The sequence below is a fragment of the Sceloporus occidentalis genome, unplaced genomic scaffold, assembly GCF_023333645.1.
Source record: "Sceloporus occidentalis isolate IW3139 unplaced genomic scaffold, rSceOcc1.0.p SCAF_1, whole genome shotgun sequence".
Classification (NCBI taxonomy): Eukaryota; Metazoa; Chordata; class Lepidosauria; order Squamata; family Phrynosomatidae; genus Sceloporus; species Sceloporus occidentalis.
Window position 1 is genome coordinate 150,090,949 of NW_028316981.1, and position 17,003 is coordinate 150,107,951.

The 17,003-nt window shown below is 39.2% G+C and overlaps 1 protein-coding gene across 1 annotated transcript in view; it reads left to right on the forward strand.

Annotated features, from left to right (window-relative positions):
• The window catches only part of SMURF2 (SMAD specific E3 ubiquitin protein ligase 2), a 134,264-nt gene that overhangs the window by 85,363 nt on the left and 31,898 nt on the right, over positions 1-17,003 (forward strand). The window contains exons 7-10 of the mRNA XM_089476889.1: positions 1,752-1,835; positions 5,850-6,052; positions 7,861-7,945; positions 12,776-12,934. Of these exons, the coding sequence (XP_089333015.1) occupies positions 1,752-1,835; positions 5,850-6,052; positions 7,861-7,945; positions 12,776-12,934 (531 nt within the window). The remainder of the gene's footprint in view (positions 1-1,751; positions 1,836-5,849; positions 6,053-7,860; positions 7,946-12,775; positions 12,935-17,003) is intronic.

The following is a 17,003-nucleotide window of genomic DNA, read 5'->3' on the forward strand; positions in this document are numbered from 1 at the left end:
CGGGTCATATCAAAATCCATAATTTTGGTTGCAAAAGCCTACCCTTGACATGAGGTTGACTTATAGTTGAGTATAAATGGTAAGCAAATCATGATAAAGATCTTAAATCTTTAGTTTTTATGGAGATTTTATTTCTTTCAGTGAAATCTTTGATCAGAGTATGATATTTTCAACCTTTGCCTCTGCTTTATTATTGTTTGTTTTAGGGAATATTCCTTCATCTTGTTTGTTTTTAAATGATCTAAGTTGATTCAGGGATGTAGCTAGGGTTTTAGGAAGGGGGGGGTCCAGACTAAGTGCTACCATTATAATGGGGCTTGGGTGCGACGGCACAGCAGCACACACCATTCATTTTTCTAATGGAAGGGGGGGTCCGGACCCCAAGACCCCCCCCCCTTGGTTACGTCCCTGGTTGGTTGGAATGCTAATTTGAGAATGGAAGGTTAGATGCAACATATACTACATCACCTCATCTTATGTAAAATATGTGGCTGAAATGTCATTGGCCCAAAATAAATGGGCTGAAAAAACAGCAGTGGGGCCATGCCGGCACGATTCGCTCCAGGGCTGCAGCAACCACATGTGACTGGCCCCGATCTGGGCTGCAATTGTGGTTTTGAACCAGGCTGGAAAAAGGAGTGGTATTATACCACTCCTTTTGGGCCTATCAACATTGGGAACCAATTCAAAAAATGTCTTGAAACACTAATGAAGACATCACTGCACAAAACTGAAAGCCCATGATCCTGTAAAGATATGACATAACACTCAAAGATGCTGAATTGGGAGGAGAGTTCTTTTGAACCTGCCACAATATAATCTTCAGGCAACTTTTATACTCACTATAATTGGAATTTATATCATCTGTTGAATTATTTATTTCTAATAAAGCTTATAGCAGCAACTTGTGTAAGTCTGAAACTTATCTGCTTGGTGCCAGAAGCCCAACTCATAACAGCATTCATTAATGATATTGGTACACCCTTCACCCATGCTTAAATCACATTAATCACGTGATTGGGGGGAAGATTATCACACACCTGCGCTCCTAATGATGGGTCCATTGCTGTTTACAGACAGGAGAAGAATGGGAGAAGAGCGCATACTATAATTTTAGTATGAGGTTTGAAACTTTGATGGAGAAGTTTTAAAAAGTGGAGGGAGGGCAGTATCCATGTACACATATGCATATTTGTGCATGCCAACACATAACATTTAGAAGGCTCACTCAGTGTGGCATGGTTCTTCTTGTTGTTTTTGAAAACATCAGTGTTTACTTACCATTGTCTTTCACACCACTCAGTATCTGATCAAAAACCATTGCTCAAATTATAGCCCAGAAGAGGCTAGAGAAGCCTTCTAATATGTGTGAGGAAGGAGAGCTGTGTCAGAATGTGATCCAGGATCTATCTTCAACTCACAGAATGGTTCTGCTTGCAGATAATTCCTCCCTCTGAATTTTGGAGATGCACCCTTCCTCTACACAGTAGTATAACTCACACCTTTCAGCAAGATCTTTTTGTACCCTCTGTGGACCATTTTCAGGGGCCTGGAGGATCTTGGATGAGATGGAGAGAAGGTGATCCAGTTTTGCCCACCCACATGTATGCTTCTAAATCTGAATCCAACCCACAATATATATTGTCATAGCAGATGGGGTGAACATAGTATGATTTCTGTTGGCTGAAACCCACTTAAAATACACTTGTAATAAAAAAAGATATGCTTTGCTTTCAACATATATATTTTAGTTGGGAAGAAAGAAGGACAGCCTCTGGAAGAATTCAGTATTTAAATCATATTACACGGACAACACAGTGGGAACGACCAACACGGTAAGAATTATTTAAGAGAAGATATGTGCAGTAAAACTTCATTGAATGTATCTTTGTACCACATTTTTTGCAGCATTCGGTAAGACCTCGCCATTCCTAGAACCTCTAGTTATTATTAGTTGCTGGTCCCTTCCTATTAGTTCTGCTGCTTGACAATACTGTTTTTGGCTATAAGGCTCCTCACTAATGTTGCTCCTATGAGAGTCAGAGAGGTATATGATGAAAGCTACTTTAGATGCCTGTGATGCATGATACTATCTCAGCAAAAGTACTGAAAATAATATGACAAAAATGAGGTATGGCACTATTCTTTTGTGTTAGATAAATTCAATTTCCCCATGGCCTCAATCAGTATAGTGCTGCTCATGGTAATTATTGCAGCCACGTGGGAGAAGTGAATGTTGGGGACTGGTCTATCCTCAAGTGGTGACCACTGTACCATGATATGAGACTGCAGCATGGTATGGATAGCATATTGGCTATCAAGACCATTTTTAGTTTTTAAATATATGGTTTTAAATATTCCACTTTATTAATTATGCCAGCAAAATAGAAATAAGTGACTATGTTTGTAAGGATAAGTCAGGTTTCTGCAGCACCCTGTCTTGTTAATAAAAAAAGGTAAAGGTATTCCCCATTGACAAGATTGTCAAGTGATGTCTGATCATAGGGAGTGGTGCTCATCTCTGTTACTAAGCTGAAGAGCCAGCTCTGTGATCATGTGGCCAGCATGATTGCACAGAACGCTGTTTACCTTCTTACCAGAGTGTTACCTATTTATCTACTTGCATTTGCATGCTTTCGAACTGCTAAATTGGCAGAAGCTGGGACTAGTGATGGGAGTTCGCCCCATTATGCAGCACCCAGGCCTTGAACTGCCAACCTCCCAATCTTGCAATCAACAGAGTCAGCATCTTAAACCACTTGAGCTACCACATCCCTCTTGTTAATAAACTGTTTGCTAATTTTCAGTCATGACCTATAGAGCAAGTAACATGTTAAGATCCTTGCTTCAGATGGTGTGCTAAACAAACCATTCATGGTTTGATTAGGATTTGGCTTGTAGGGAGGATCAACTTGAAAAATGCTTGCTATAAGCCATTATTCTGGAATGCAGTCACCATGTTACCTGGGCTCTTTGTTGCCCCTTCCCTTGTTCTTTTGGTTTCATTTGAAGCGGAAACTAAATAGTGTGTGTATAAAGAAAACATATCATTTTACTTAATGGTTTCTGTACGTTTCATGTGTGTATGCTGTGCTTGTTCAGAGCCATGTTCAGAACATTCTAGAGCTGAGCAGTGTTTGGCAGAAACTATACCACCACACCCTCAATACACATGCCTAATTGTGCACCTCAGCAGTTCTCTTTCAGTTTCTTTTTTTCACCTGCTACAGTAGCAGCATTATAAGGAATGTTCTCTTTCTCTGTTCATTAAAGACTGGGTAGTTTGAGAATGCAGACCAGTTTTCCTTTTTATTTTCCTTAAGTCTTGTCCTTTAGTTTAGTTTAAGTTTTTTCTTGGTTTTATTAAATCTCGTCAGTTTGACTTGTCTTAGTTTATATCTTGGCTTGTTAGCTCTCAATAAATGACTGAGTGTCACCTGTCCTTTTTAGAATATTGCCCAGAAATTGTACATGCCTTTAAACACTGTTTAAAAATGCATCGGGGGGGGGGGGGGGCGGGATTGCAGCAATGGATAGTTCTTCCATGTTCCCCTGTTTGACCTGGAAGAGGTAAATTAGTGAACCCCTGTATTGTGCTATGGTTTTACAAAACAAGGTAAAACACAACAATGTTGATTCCCCATCTCTGCTTACTTTTCTGGCAAAACGTTCTAAAGCAACTGATCAGGTGTCCTAAACATTCCTTGGCATTTGGCTTCAGTTTCCATCTGCAAGTTGTCTCCTTACTATTTTCTGAGATTGATTATACTCTTAGCTATGATACCCTCTGTATTGACTCATCCTTCAGCCACCATATTGGCTCCTTCACTAATGGTGATCATATTCATTTAGACTACTCAGGACCAATCTGCTAACCTAATGAGCTCCTAAAGGAAGGAAAATCTAACTACCATTTGTCAGATGCAGATGAAACTGATGAGAAGGAGAAAAGGTCATTTTTAAAAAAATTCTTGAATTGACCTCATCTGCTTTTCTCCCAGTAGATGCCTTAAAAACATAATCAGCACTTTCTACCAATAGCCTGATTGCCAATCATTTTGGTACCACTAGTGATCCAGGCCAGCTCCATCAGGCCTAGCCCAAGTAAGACGAAGAGCCCTTTCTCCAGCCCATCATTCAGCCTCAGAGGGGGAGAGAGCCAGGCCAGCTCCATTGGTTATGAGTGCACTTCGGCTAAAATAAAGATAAGTTTAATTGTTTCAGGAGATTCACCATCATCTTCTTAGATGGTTGTCTAAATCAAACTTAGGTAGGGAGATTCCTTTTTGATCCCAAATATCCCTCATGTTGACTTCAAATATTTCTGACAGTGAACTGTAGAAACCACCATATATATCCCTTGGGGTAACGCAGAATTCTGTTTGCCCATCAGCACATCAGCTGTCTGTCACCAGAACACCCAGAGCTTTGAGGAGACTGGTGTAGGGAGTTCTACAGATGATGTGACCAGATCAATAAGCAAGAAACTTACATGTGTCAATTCTGCATTTAGTGTTGCAGCTCTGGAACTAGTGCATCCTACACAATATATTGCCTATAATGATTCATTTAGCAGGGGAGTTGTATGTTCTTGTGAACTCCCTCTGTCAAGACAAAAGAGGGATCACTTTTGATGTTTTGGATACTACTGTGGTGGTGTGGCTGTCCTCATATAGGCATGTTAACTTCAGCTTTTAACAGCAAGTGGTGCAACCAGAAGAACTGATTTGGGAAGGAATTTGTTTAGGGACAAGTTCCTGAAGAATTGGTCAAGCCCTCTTCTGCTTCTGTTTCTATCAGGTCAGGATCCATGGGGACAAAGCCAGCATACCTTAATAGTCTCATTAGCCACAGTTCATGACCTTAATTGTTCTGTTGCACTAGCAATTAATTCAAGTTGTTTCAAATAAGAGTTCTCATCTAGCTGGACAGACAGATTTGCCATCCAGACTAATGTCACAGAATGAATCAGTTGGATGCTTGTGAAAAATCTTTTCTACTGTGCTCTACTAGTCCTAGAAGCATCCACAAAACCATTACCTCTACGGTGCTCTACTAGTCCTAGAAGCATCCACAAAACCATCAACTCTAAGGCCTTGGGCTAGAAAGTGGCATGTTTCCAGTCCTTTGTGTTCTTTTGCATACTCTCTTGCAGTTTAGGAAGTATCCATGATTCTTTGATTCCTCCTCTTCCTGAAGGGAGAGGGCTTGCCTGTCTTGGAGGAGTGGAGAAAGTGCAGGCTGCATGTGCCCCCAAGCTGTCATGGGAAAATAAACCTTCCAGGTCACTTACTGTAGTATAAAAGGACTCGTCTATGCCTGAAATGGCCCAGGGAGGGCCAGAAACATAAGCAAAATGCCCCCACCTCTAGAGGACACTAGGAGCTTTTGGGAGCAACATCTGTTTTGATTTTTCCTCCCTGGGAATTGTGGAAGTGTGTAGGTGCAGCCTTCCAAGGTTTCCTGGGGAACCGTGTGCCTTCTTAACTCACAACAATTTCCTACCTTTCCTCTGCTATCTTTGAAGACCTAATTGACGGTAATATCTGCTCACCGTTATCCTTTGCCAGGACCTTCACCTACCTTGCTTTATCTTTAATTCATTAGTTAAGAAGTCTTTGAAGGGGCTAATGAATCTGTATCTACTTCCCTCACAGTGATCTGTGTTGATGATCTTGTTGCAGTTCCTGAAGGAGACTTTTGAACCATTAGTAATATGTTATCTCCAGCTCCTCACATTCTAATTTGACTTCCTGGTGTTCAAGTGAATTATATATTTTCCATTTTCATCTTGAACAGGATTTCACATATGAGTACACAAAGAAATCTGTTGTTGTCTTTTTCAATAGGCCAGCCTCAGAATATTCCAGTCCTGGTCGACCCCTGAGTTGCTTTGTGGATGAGAACACACCTGTTACAGGAATCAATGGTGCAATGTGTGGACAGTCATCTGATCCCAGGCTAGTAGAGAGAAGAGTGCGGTCTCAGAGGCACAGGAATTACATGAGCAGAACCCATCTACATACTCCTCCAGATTTACCTGAAGGATATGGTAGTTATTTCTAAAACTTTAAATATCTATTTAATCATTACAAAGGTTGTGTATGATTGGTCATTTTGAAAGATGCATCATTGGACTTTCTCTTTCATGGTACTTACTTCAGTTGAGCATTGGCATTCTGATAACTGTACAAATATAATGAGGTGCTCAGTTAATTCCTTTTCTTATGGTTGCTACTTTCTCTAAAACCTTGTCAATCAGTGCAGTGGTGAAACTGACTAGTCCAGTTTGCAATCTAATCTACTCAACCTCAGATTCTTGAAAAAAAAAGTAGGTAAAATATTACAGAGAGAGAGAGAGATGTTGTCCCGCAGTTTCTGTTTTTCTGTTCCTTTTTGAAAGAGTTTTCTATATAGATATATAAGTGCTCTTTCTGCACATTATCTTTTTTTAAAAAAAAAACCTTTAAACCTTTGCACATGAGGGGGAAGTGATACTTTATAAATACACACGTGCACACACTCTACATAATTTTGAGAGTTTTGCACAGAAATAGATTTCTGTTGACTTTTATGAAATATCCAGGAAATCATCTCTTGACATTATCATTCTATGTATTTGCAAGGTTCTATCTCGTGGCGTCCCCAAGGGGGGTGTCACCTGGTGCTGATGTAGGTGTGTGTGAACTCCCTTGCTCTCCCCCTCCTCCTGCCTGGGCAGACCACTGCAGCCCCTCCCCCAAGCCTTCAGAGTTCTGCATGACTGCTGCCACATAGGAATCCAAAGGCTCCTCCACCCCCCACCCCCACCCCCAGCATCCACCACTACTGAAAGGGGTAGTGCTGTGGCCCCTTTGGGGTCTTGTACAACTTCTGGGCAAGCAAGAAAGTACCCTTTCTCAATTGCCCTGGAGCTGTTAAACTCCCTTTGAGTGTATCATCCCAGGTGTCACCTGGTGCAGTCTGCACCTCCCTAATGATATCCCTGGTGTTATCAGAGGTTGGGAGGAATTTAAGTTACATGCAATAATATACTTCCCGTGTATTCCTAAAGAAATTATTCTGTTATTTCAGTTCATGAAATGTAGTTTTCAAAACCGTTGAGACCCACACTGAAATTGGCATTTCAGCAGTGTTGCTATGGTCTTATCTCAGTGTCTTGAGGTTCTTCCAGAAGGATGCTACCAATGAAAAGACAATGTGCCACTATTCCATTTTTCCCTCCATCTGTTTTGTGGTAAGAAAAAAGTTGTAGTGGTGGAACAAATATGAGAAGGATACAAAATGAAAATGGCATAGATTCAGATCCCTTTAAAATGTTGTGAACAGAGCAGGGCAACTGCTTGACAGAATAGTATCCTTGGCCTGTTTCAGATCACATGATACTGTGTATGTACGCTATCCTGTGGACTCATCACAGGGTTTCAACTGTTGTCACACACATCATAGACATACATAGGACTGGGCTTTAAGAAGCTTAAATTGAGCAAGCTTGCTACTTTTCAGTCCTACTTTTCCAGTTGGGCAAGAACAGGTAAGAACAGTTTATATGCATAACATGAAAATGATGTAAAATACAGTGTCTCCTTGGAAAAAAGTATTGAATAAAATATTAACCCAGTGTTGCTTTGGTCTAACTACTTGCACTAAACTTGCCCTAGACAACAATACCTAAAAAGTTTTGAGTTTTGGACAGATCTTTGGTGGAAGAAAGTTCTATGGATAGTCAGTGCTATGGCACATTCAATCCCTAATTTGCTAGCTTTGCAACTTGTATACACTGACATTTTCTTCAGTCAAGGAAACAGATCTTTTTAATATTGTTGTTTGTTTTTCACATTGGTTTTTCTTAATGAACAGAGCAAAGGACCACTCAGCAGGGACAGGTGTATTTCCTACATACTCAGACTGGGGTAAGCACGTGGCATGACCCTCGTGTACCTAGGTAAGGGAATATTTTGTCTTCATTATGATTCTCTCAAATCAAGAGTCTTTGCAAATCAAACTAGTAATGTTTGACAATATATACATAATAAATAATAACAGATTGGATTATTGGCAGGGTGGTGTCTATGTGGTGATACTGTCTGCAAGCTCAGATTTGGAATTGGGTTCAATAAATACAGTACCCTCAGAATCTATGATTTCATTGAAAAAGTAATAAGTACCCTGTTCACCAAGCCTGTGTCTGAAGAATGGTGTGAACAGTATGCTGTTTGAAGTATCTAATAAATTTATAAAAACTTAGCTGGGCTATGTAAAAGTTTTCATTGGCCCAGATGAGATGTCATTCTTTGCTCATGGACTAGGAAAAAAGCTTTCAGCAAAATATAGTGTACAGGTTTGCCTACTTCATCTACTTGTCTTGGAGTTCTGATTTCTCTAGTGTAGAATGTTTAGCTTTCTGTGTGCAGCTGAGTTTATTAGCTGAAATACTGGTTGTGAAATTAATTTTTTAAAAACATTTGTTCTCATGCACACAATTTTAAACTAATTAGCATTATGTACATTCTGGTTTATTTTATTTTTTTTTTTTTGATCCCAAAGGAATTGCAGTGTATTTGAGAGAATAAAGATGTCTGGTGTCAGCATAAGTGTTTGTGGTGCAAGACGAAGAATATTTCACTGTATTCTAATCCTCAAAGGCGGGAAACATGTTTACATGAAGCAAAACATTTTTAGTAGCTTTCAGATCTCCATTTCTGTACAAAAGAGAGAGAGAGAGAGAGAATTTCTGTGTCCTTAAAATACCCTCACTGTTATTTCCAACTCAGAACAAAACAAAACAAAAATCTTGTTGAGAACGTCTCCCCAAAATAGGAAACGGATGTAAACTCTTAAGGAAAATAGCTGTTTTTATTTATTTCATGAAATCTAGCAATAATGTTGTTGTGGAGTGATTTTCTGTACCAATAACTAAGTGGTCCCTGCTGAGGGAAATGCCCCCAATGAAGGCCTATTGTTTGTGCGACCCACATTACAGGCAATAAAAGCATGTTGCTTGAATGTGGTCATTGCAAGCAAATAGCACAATCATGCCAGACTAATCTGATCTCTTTTTAAAATAAAATTAGCAGCTTAATAGATGAAGGGAATGCTATAGGCGTAGTATATCTTGATTTCAGTAAGGCCTTTGACAAGATCCCCCATGATATTCTTGCAAACAAGCTAGCAAAATGTGGGCTAGACAATGCAGTTGTTAAACAGATCTGTAATAGGTTGACCAACTGAACCCAAAGGGTGCTCCACAACAGCTCCTCTTCATTTTGGAGAGAAGTGACCAGAGGGGTACCAAAGGGTTCTGTCCTGGACCCAGTGCTATTCAACATCTTTATCAATGACTTAGATTAAAGAATAGGGGCATGCTTATCAAATTTGCAGAGGACACCAAATTAGGAGGAGTAGCTAATACCCCAGAGGAGAGGATCAACATTTGGAATAATAATAAATTAGAACGCTAGGCCAAAACTAACAAAATTAACTTCAACAGGAGAAATGTAAGGGCAAAGAAATGAAATTAACAGAGATAGGATGGGAGATACCTGGGTTAACAAGACTACATGTGAAAGGGATCTAGGAGTCCTAATAGACCACAAGTTGAACATGAGTCAACAATGTGATCCAGCAACTTAAAAGGCCAATGTTATTTTAGGCTGCATCAATAGAAGTATAGTGTCTAGATCAAGGGAAGTAATAGTGCCACTCTATTCTGCTTTGGTCAGGCTTCACCTGGAATCCTGTGTTCCGTTATGGGCACCACAGTTCAAAAAGAGTGTTGAGGAGCTGGAGTGTGTCCAGAGAAGGGTGTCCAGAAAAGGGTGGAGAGTCTGGAAACCATGCACTATGAGGAAAGACATAGGGAGCTGGTTATGTTTAGCCTGGAGAAGAGAGGGTTCCAACTCTATGATTCTATGAATCTAGGTGATATGATAGCCCTATTTAAGCATTTGAAGGGGTGTCATATTGAAGATGGGCCCGGAACAATGGATGTAAACTGCAGGAAAAGAGATTCCACCTGAACATTAGGAGGAACTTCCTGACAGTAAGAGCTGTTTGACAGTGGAACATACTCCCTCAGAGAGGGGTGGAGTCTCCTTCTTTTGAAGTTTTTAAACAGAGGCTGGATGACCATCTGTAAGGGATACTTTAATTGTGAGTTCCTTCATGGCAGGGGCTTGGACTGGATGACCCTTGAGGTCTCTTCCAACTCTATCATTCTGTTATTCTATTGGGTTTTTAAAATCATTGCCTTAATAAAGAGGAAGATGTATGGCTTATTCTGTTGAATGGTGCTAACACACATTAGGGCTTTGATTGGCAGATCTTCTACCAGTTCCACGTTAGTGAAAATTTTTCTCTCACCACATTGCATCCATTGCGGAAATGTAGTTAGTGTGCTCACTACATTCTAATTAAAGCAGTCTTCCTGTGATGTACCATTATGCTTCTCCAGGTAAATTTCTCCCTTGAGAAGATATGGTGTCTTAGCATTGCAATCGCACTACAGTTATGTAGCTTTACTTGGAATATAGTGCCTTCTGATCTGGTGCTTTTGACTGAAGCATGGCCTTGGTTCTGCCTGCTTTGGGGGTATGGCATCACCTAAACACTATGCCCCCAAATGTCCAGAAGCTGCTTCTTTGGGCCCATGTGTTCTGGCAGGGACTTAGTTCTGAGGGCATTTTCCTCTAAACTCAACAAGATGTTCCATCATTTGTTAGATCAGTCCCTAATGTGTACCAGGCTTGAAGCTGCTTAGCAAACACAGTCCACACGTTCTGAGAGGCAGCTAGTTTTATCAGTGACTCTGCACATCATTCTTTTCTCCATGTTATTCAAGCCCAAGTATATTGTGAGTACATAAAATCTCTTCAAGCTCATTGTGGCTCTAAAAGAGGAGAATCCTGAATCTGGATGCCCCAGTTCCTGCAAGACTTCCTGTTGTCCCTGATTAATCCTTGCCAGGAAGCAGTATTTTAATGTATGCCTTCAGCCTAGTAATGGCAAGAAGCTGCCACTTTGACTTTAATTGGGCTTCTCTCATTCCATGCCCTGAAAACATGCCATGACTATTTCTTCTGCAGAGTATATTGTAGAAAGTGATTTTTGTATGGATCAGTTCATCTTTTTTAGTATTGTTTCTTTGTTTGCATCCTTATTTGACTCTGAGCATTTCTGAATGGTGTCTCTGGCTGCTCTGTGCTGAACACTCTGTAGATTTCTTCAAATCCCCCGCCCCTTTCCTCTCATGACATCAATCATGACATCATTTGGTCCTTCCTGGACAGGATCAAGTGGCCTGCAGTCCTGCCCAACCTCTTATGAACAGGGGAGGGATTGTTTCCCATTGAAACATTCACAGATGTATCTGGACCATGTTTCAAGTACAGAATATCATGCAACATTTTTGTCTCACTTGGGGAGGACAAGAATTTGCCAGAGTACAATAGATTTGCTGAGGTAATTCCCCCCCCCCCAACAGTTTTTCAACTGTTTGGGGGAAAGCCAGCTATGTGTCATGATGGCTGATGCTCAGAGACCTAGTTTGAAACTTACCTGGCCACAGTGTCATAAATGCCTAACTTGTAGATCTAGTTCTATGCAAATTTTGCAATAAAATGTAATTCTGCAATACTAAAATGTCCAGTTTGGTAAGATAGGAGTCATTTGACATTGACATACAATTCTTTCAATAAAGCATTGTCCTTTTACATTTGGAATTCAATTTGTTCAGTACTACTGTGATGCTAATTTGGTGTTTGCTGGAGGCCTGGGTTCAAATCCTTCTTCTGCCATGAGGTTGAGTGGAACACCTTGGCCCAGACATTGTCACCCAAGCTAACCTACCTCATAGAGATGTTTTACGTGTAAAACACACATATGTGTATATGAAGAAAGTCATATAAAGCAAGGTGTTTTTCTGCCTGCTAGTTATAATCAGATTTGTACATCTGAGCCTATGAGTCTGATTGTAAACAAGATGTGGGGACATACACCTTAATTTAAGGGGAGGAAAACACTGCTAATATGTATGTGGTGGCCCTGTTCCCTCCATTATTATTATTAAAAGTATTCATTACCATTGGACAAGAAAAGGGGACAAAGTTATATCAGTTCGATTCATATTAGTTGTAGCATTCAAGTCAGAGCATATCTGACCAGTTTTATCCGTTATTCACAGCTGATTGTCCCACTGGGGAAGTGTGTGGCTGGTGGACGGCTTGTTGCCCATACTTCGTTTATGTCAACTTTAATGTCCCTTAAGAGATTATAAATATTTATTGCATATAGCATCTAGTCTTCACAGTTTGAAAAAACTATTTGGTGCACTGCAAAATCTTTATAGAAAATACTAATATTTGCAAATGTTCATGTTCAGCTTTTTTAAAAACAATGTAATTCAGATATTCTTAAGAGAGTAATACTATCTCTTAAGAATATTTGTCAAAACTAGTGTACATAGTCAGCAAAGGATTTTATTTTTATTTTTAAATTAGCATCACAATGATTGCTAGTATATTTGTTTTCTTTAAAAATGTAGGTTATGTGATGAGAGCTTTCCTAAGGCATGTGTAGTGGACTGTTTTTATCAGACTGTGTTTTTCTTTTCCTTTGGTGGGCTTGTTCCTGGGGAATAAAGATTCCAGTTGAACAGATCAAGTTTCTGAAACAATATATACACTCAGGCTTCATGGAATTGTTATGTTACATTTATGCTTGTTTGGCTCAGAGGCCAAATGCTGAGGTATTTTTCATTTTATGTTTGTTTTTGTAGGGATCTTAGCAACATCAATTGCGAAGAGCTTGGTCCTTTGCCTCCTGGATGGGAGATCCGAAATACAGCAACAGGCAGAGTTTATTTTGTTGACCATAACAACAGAACAACGCAGTTTACAGATCCACGGCTGTCCGCTAACTTGCACCTGGTTCTAAAGTGAGTTCATGACGTCATCAACCCATGCGGATTAGTGAGCATGAAAGTGTCTCTGATGGGATACAGTCAGTAGATTCTGAAACTTTACATTATGTAATTTCTTAGTGTTATGCTTAGATCTCTTAAATCTGTTGTCATTTGAGAACAGGGTCACTGAAGTGCCATGGAGAATGCATATGAACCATATATGTACTATTGAGAGAATTCTTGCGGGAAGGTGTATATCCGAAGCTTAATAGTTTACATTGCAGTTAATATTTTAAACCAAGGAAAACATGTTTACGGTGGTTCTTAACCTTTTCTTTACCAGGGTGCCCCAAGACGTAAATCAAGATTTAAAATTCTGGTAGTGTGGTGGTGGTGGTGGTGGTGATGATGATGATGATGATAATGCATGAACACTGAATGCTTAACAATTACACCATCCATTAAACCTTCCTTTAGAGGTGCTGGAACAAGATGGAAGAACCTTCTCCTGTTTTTTCCCACCAGTTTGTAGTTGGAACCTATTGAATGTCAATGTACAGATCCAGCCAGCCAGCATTTGTCTTGTCTCCTGTAATGTGGCTGCTTCACTGTGGGGAGGAGGTGGGCTGAGTAGCCTTCAAGGCTTTGAAGACCCCATGTGAGGATATCACAGTCCCTTGGGGGGTCTGCAGACCACAGGTTAAGAACCAGTGTTCTAAAATGCCAGTTCTGTGCCTATTTACTCCAAAATAAGTTCCACTGAGTAGAGCTTCTCCTAGGAAAGTTTGAGTGTCCAGTGCTGCACCAGGATAAGGTCAGAGTAGACATGTAGCACTATGTTGTAAACCAACCAGTTTTATTTTTTTTTTTTAAACTATACATTTCCTATAGGTATTTTTATTAGTTGGCTTGGATCTAATTTTTGAGAGAAAGACAGATACAGGTAAAACAGTGTATTTAATTGAAATTAATCAATTTATATATTAAAATAGAATTATAGTTTGCTAATTGCTGTACCATTCAGTCTTTCTAGACACAATAATTCCCGGCTTTGAGTCCCCAGATATCATTAAGACTACAGTTTTCAGAATTTCTGATCATCAGCCATGCTGGGAGTTGAAATCCAACAAGATGTGGGGGTCTCTAGATTAGGAACCATTAATCTAGAGGGCACTTAGAAATATTTGAAGCATATAAACTACTAATTGGTTCAAAATGCAACATATGTACTAGAAAATGGATGGCATATGTTACTGTAAGGGTATGCATTTTGTTTGGGTTTCATCTTGTTCAAGAATCCCAAACTGACCATGTTCCCAACCTAAAAAGCCTTTGAGGGAGAAAAAAATTAGAACCCTCTGACTTTTCTAGACTGTTTCTAAGATCAAGGAAGAAGGGGATTTCAAAGATGCATAGAAAACAATTCATTGCTCAATGTGTTTTGTGTTATAAAACTTCCTGAGGGATAACTGTGATTGAATTCTTTGAGAGGAAAGCAAAATCTTGAGTTATTTTGAGAAGGACAGAATAGTGTTGATTTTTCTTTGAAACAATTGAAACTCTTGCCCTGAGAAAAAAATCTTTTTAACCCATAATGGGCTTTGTCTGCACCTTTGCAAGTCTCCTCCCCCTTTGTGCTTCTCTTTTTTCCCCTTCAGTAGCCAGGTTTCCAAGACCAGGAGAGGCTCTCTAATTCAAATTTGCTTTTGTCTAGACAAAACTGTCCATTTATTCAGACACCCCAGGAATTTTACTTTGTTGTTCCTCGCTCTTAACACCTTTTAAATGCTATTTCGAGGAAACACCTGTGTAGCATTAAGTAGATACTCCATAAAAAGGCTGAATGGCTAGAAAATCAAGTACATCTGTAGGGGCTGGGGGAGCAAGAAGCCACAGGGCAAGATTACATGATGAAACTCTGGAATAAGAATGTCTTTTATTTATTTATTTATTTATTTATTTATTTATTTATTTATTTATTTATTTATTTATTTTTGGAGGTAGCCTGGGAGGCTCTGACAAGTCAAAAAAATTAAATAATATCTTCCCTTTGTCTGGAAATGCTGGAAAGTGTGGCTAATGTATATCTACAAATCATTCATTCTTGTTGGCTGGGATATATTGGTGGACTATGCAGATATCTACTACAGATGATTTTTAAAATGTTTTTATTATTTATAATTTTTATTTCATTTGGGTTTTAAAGGGCTTTTCTTTTTTTCTTAACGGTAATAATCTATAAGTCATTGATTTTATCTATATATATTTCTAAAATAGTTGTGGCAGTCTTTAGGATATCTTTCAGTAGAAAAATCCTTTGTTTCTTGCAAATTCAAAAGTCATAAAACCTTTTTGCACTTCTCAAGCTATTACCACATAGTTCAGCTTTTTCAGTCATACATCTGTCTTTCATTATAAAAGGATTTGAAAAATTCAATGAGCAGTGTCATCAACAAAGTCTATCGTCTGATAAATTGTCTATATTCTTTATTCTTTTTACTTTTTGTTACACTAGACAGGATGTGTGAAAATGATTTTTGCTTTATTGCACTAAAACAAAGACCTGTTAATATTTCAATATATCTAAAACCTTAGATTTTATATACAACTAAGATAAATCAATCTGCCCCATTCAAATTACATGTAGTCTAAAACATACATGTTCAGTTTCTTTTGCATTCAAATTGAATAAATTTAGTATTTTGCAACCTTTCCACTCAAAGTGAGTATGTTTCATACGTAGTATTATGCATATATTAAAAAATAACTGTAGAACTTCCTAAGTTAAAATTGTGGGCCAGCAACAGGAAGGGCAGGGGTGAACTCTGTAGAGAGTTGGACATTTAAAATGCACAGATACCATGCCATAATTTTATTATTTATTATTATAAAGAGGAGTTGCTTGAAGACACATGTCCTCACTGTTGACAGTTTATCAGCTCTTCCACAAGGCAGAAATAAAGCACCTGGACACCACTTTAATTGTCATGGCTCCATTCTGTGGAATCTTGGGATTTGTAGTTTGGTGAGATATTCAGCAATGGTCTCCCAGAAAATTCTGGTTCTTCACTAGGCTACACACCCAAGGATTCTGTAGGATAGCCATGGCAGTTAAAGTGGTATCAAACTGCTTTATTTGTGCAATGTGAATACATCCTAGATTGTCCCGAACAACCACTGGATAATTTGAGAAGAAAGGTGTGGCCCATGGCTACAAATATGACTTCGATAGTGACATTGGCCAGTCAGCCAGGCTCTTTGAAAGGACACTCCAGAAGAGATTTACATAGAGTCCAAGACATAATCCATTCTGGAAACTATCAGTTGTAAAATTAGAGAACACTAACTTCTGCTATTTCAGAGGGCAGGGTTTGGCCAAGATACTGTAACCTTTAAGATAACCTTTCAAGCTGGGCAGTTCACCACAAGGACAAATTCAGCTCTGACCAAAAAGCAGAAAAGAGATGAAAAAGTGAATGACACATGGAAGGACGAATCATACAAAGGCGAACCCCAAATTCTAATAAACAAAGTGGAAGCTGCAATAAGAGAAATTGAGAAGAGCAAATCACCAGGGACAGATGATATTCCATTTGAACTGCTATAGTCCACACAGACATAATCAACTCTAGTGCTGACTAGAATATGCCAGCAAATATGGCAAACAAAGCTGTGGTCAACAGACTGGAAACAATCAATATACATTCCCATCAAAAAAGGGAGGCACAAAAGACTGCAGCAACTATAGGACCATAGCATTAATTTCCTATGCAAACAAGATTATGCTCAACATTCTGCAACACATATTCCAAACTTATATGATGAGAGAAATTCCAGAGGTGCAAGCAGGGTTGAGGAAAGGAAGATGCACTAAGGACCATATTGCTGTTAGAGAAAAAGATCTTTGGGATGGTTGATGTCTCTTGTTACTGGTGGTTCTGAACTGGTACCAACTGGAACAGATGCAGTCTTCTCAGCTACTTAATATCAAAGTAACTTCCACACAGATTTTCACTCAAATGAGGGTTTATTAACTTTGTTGCTATTTACACTTTACACCAGGCTACTATACATCTATTCTCTTTCAGAGTCCATGCTAGAA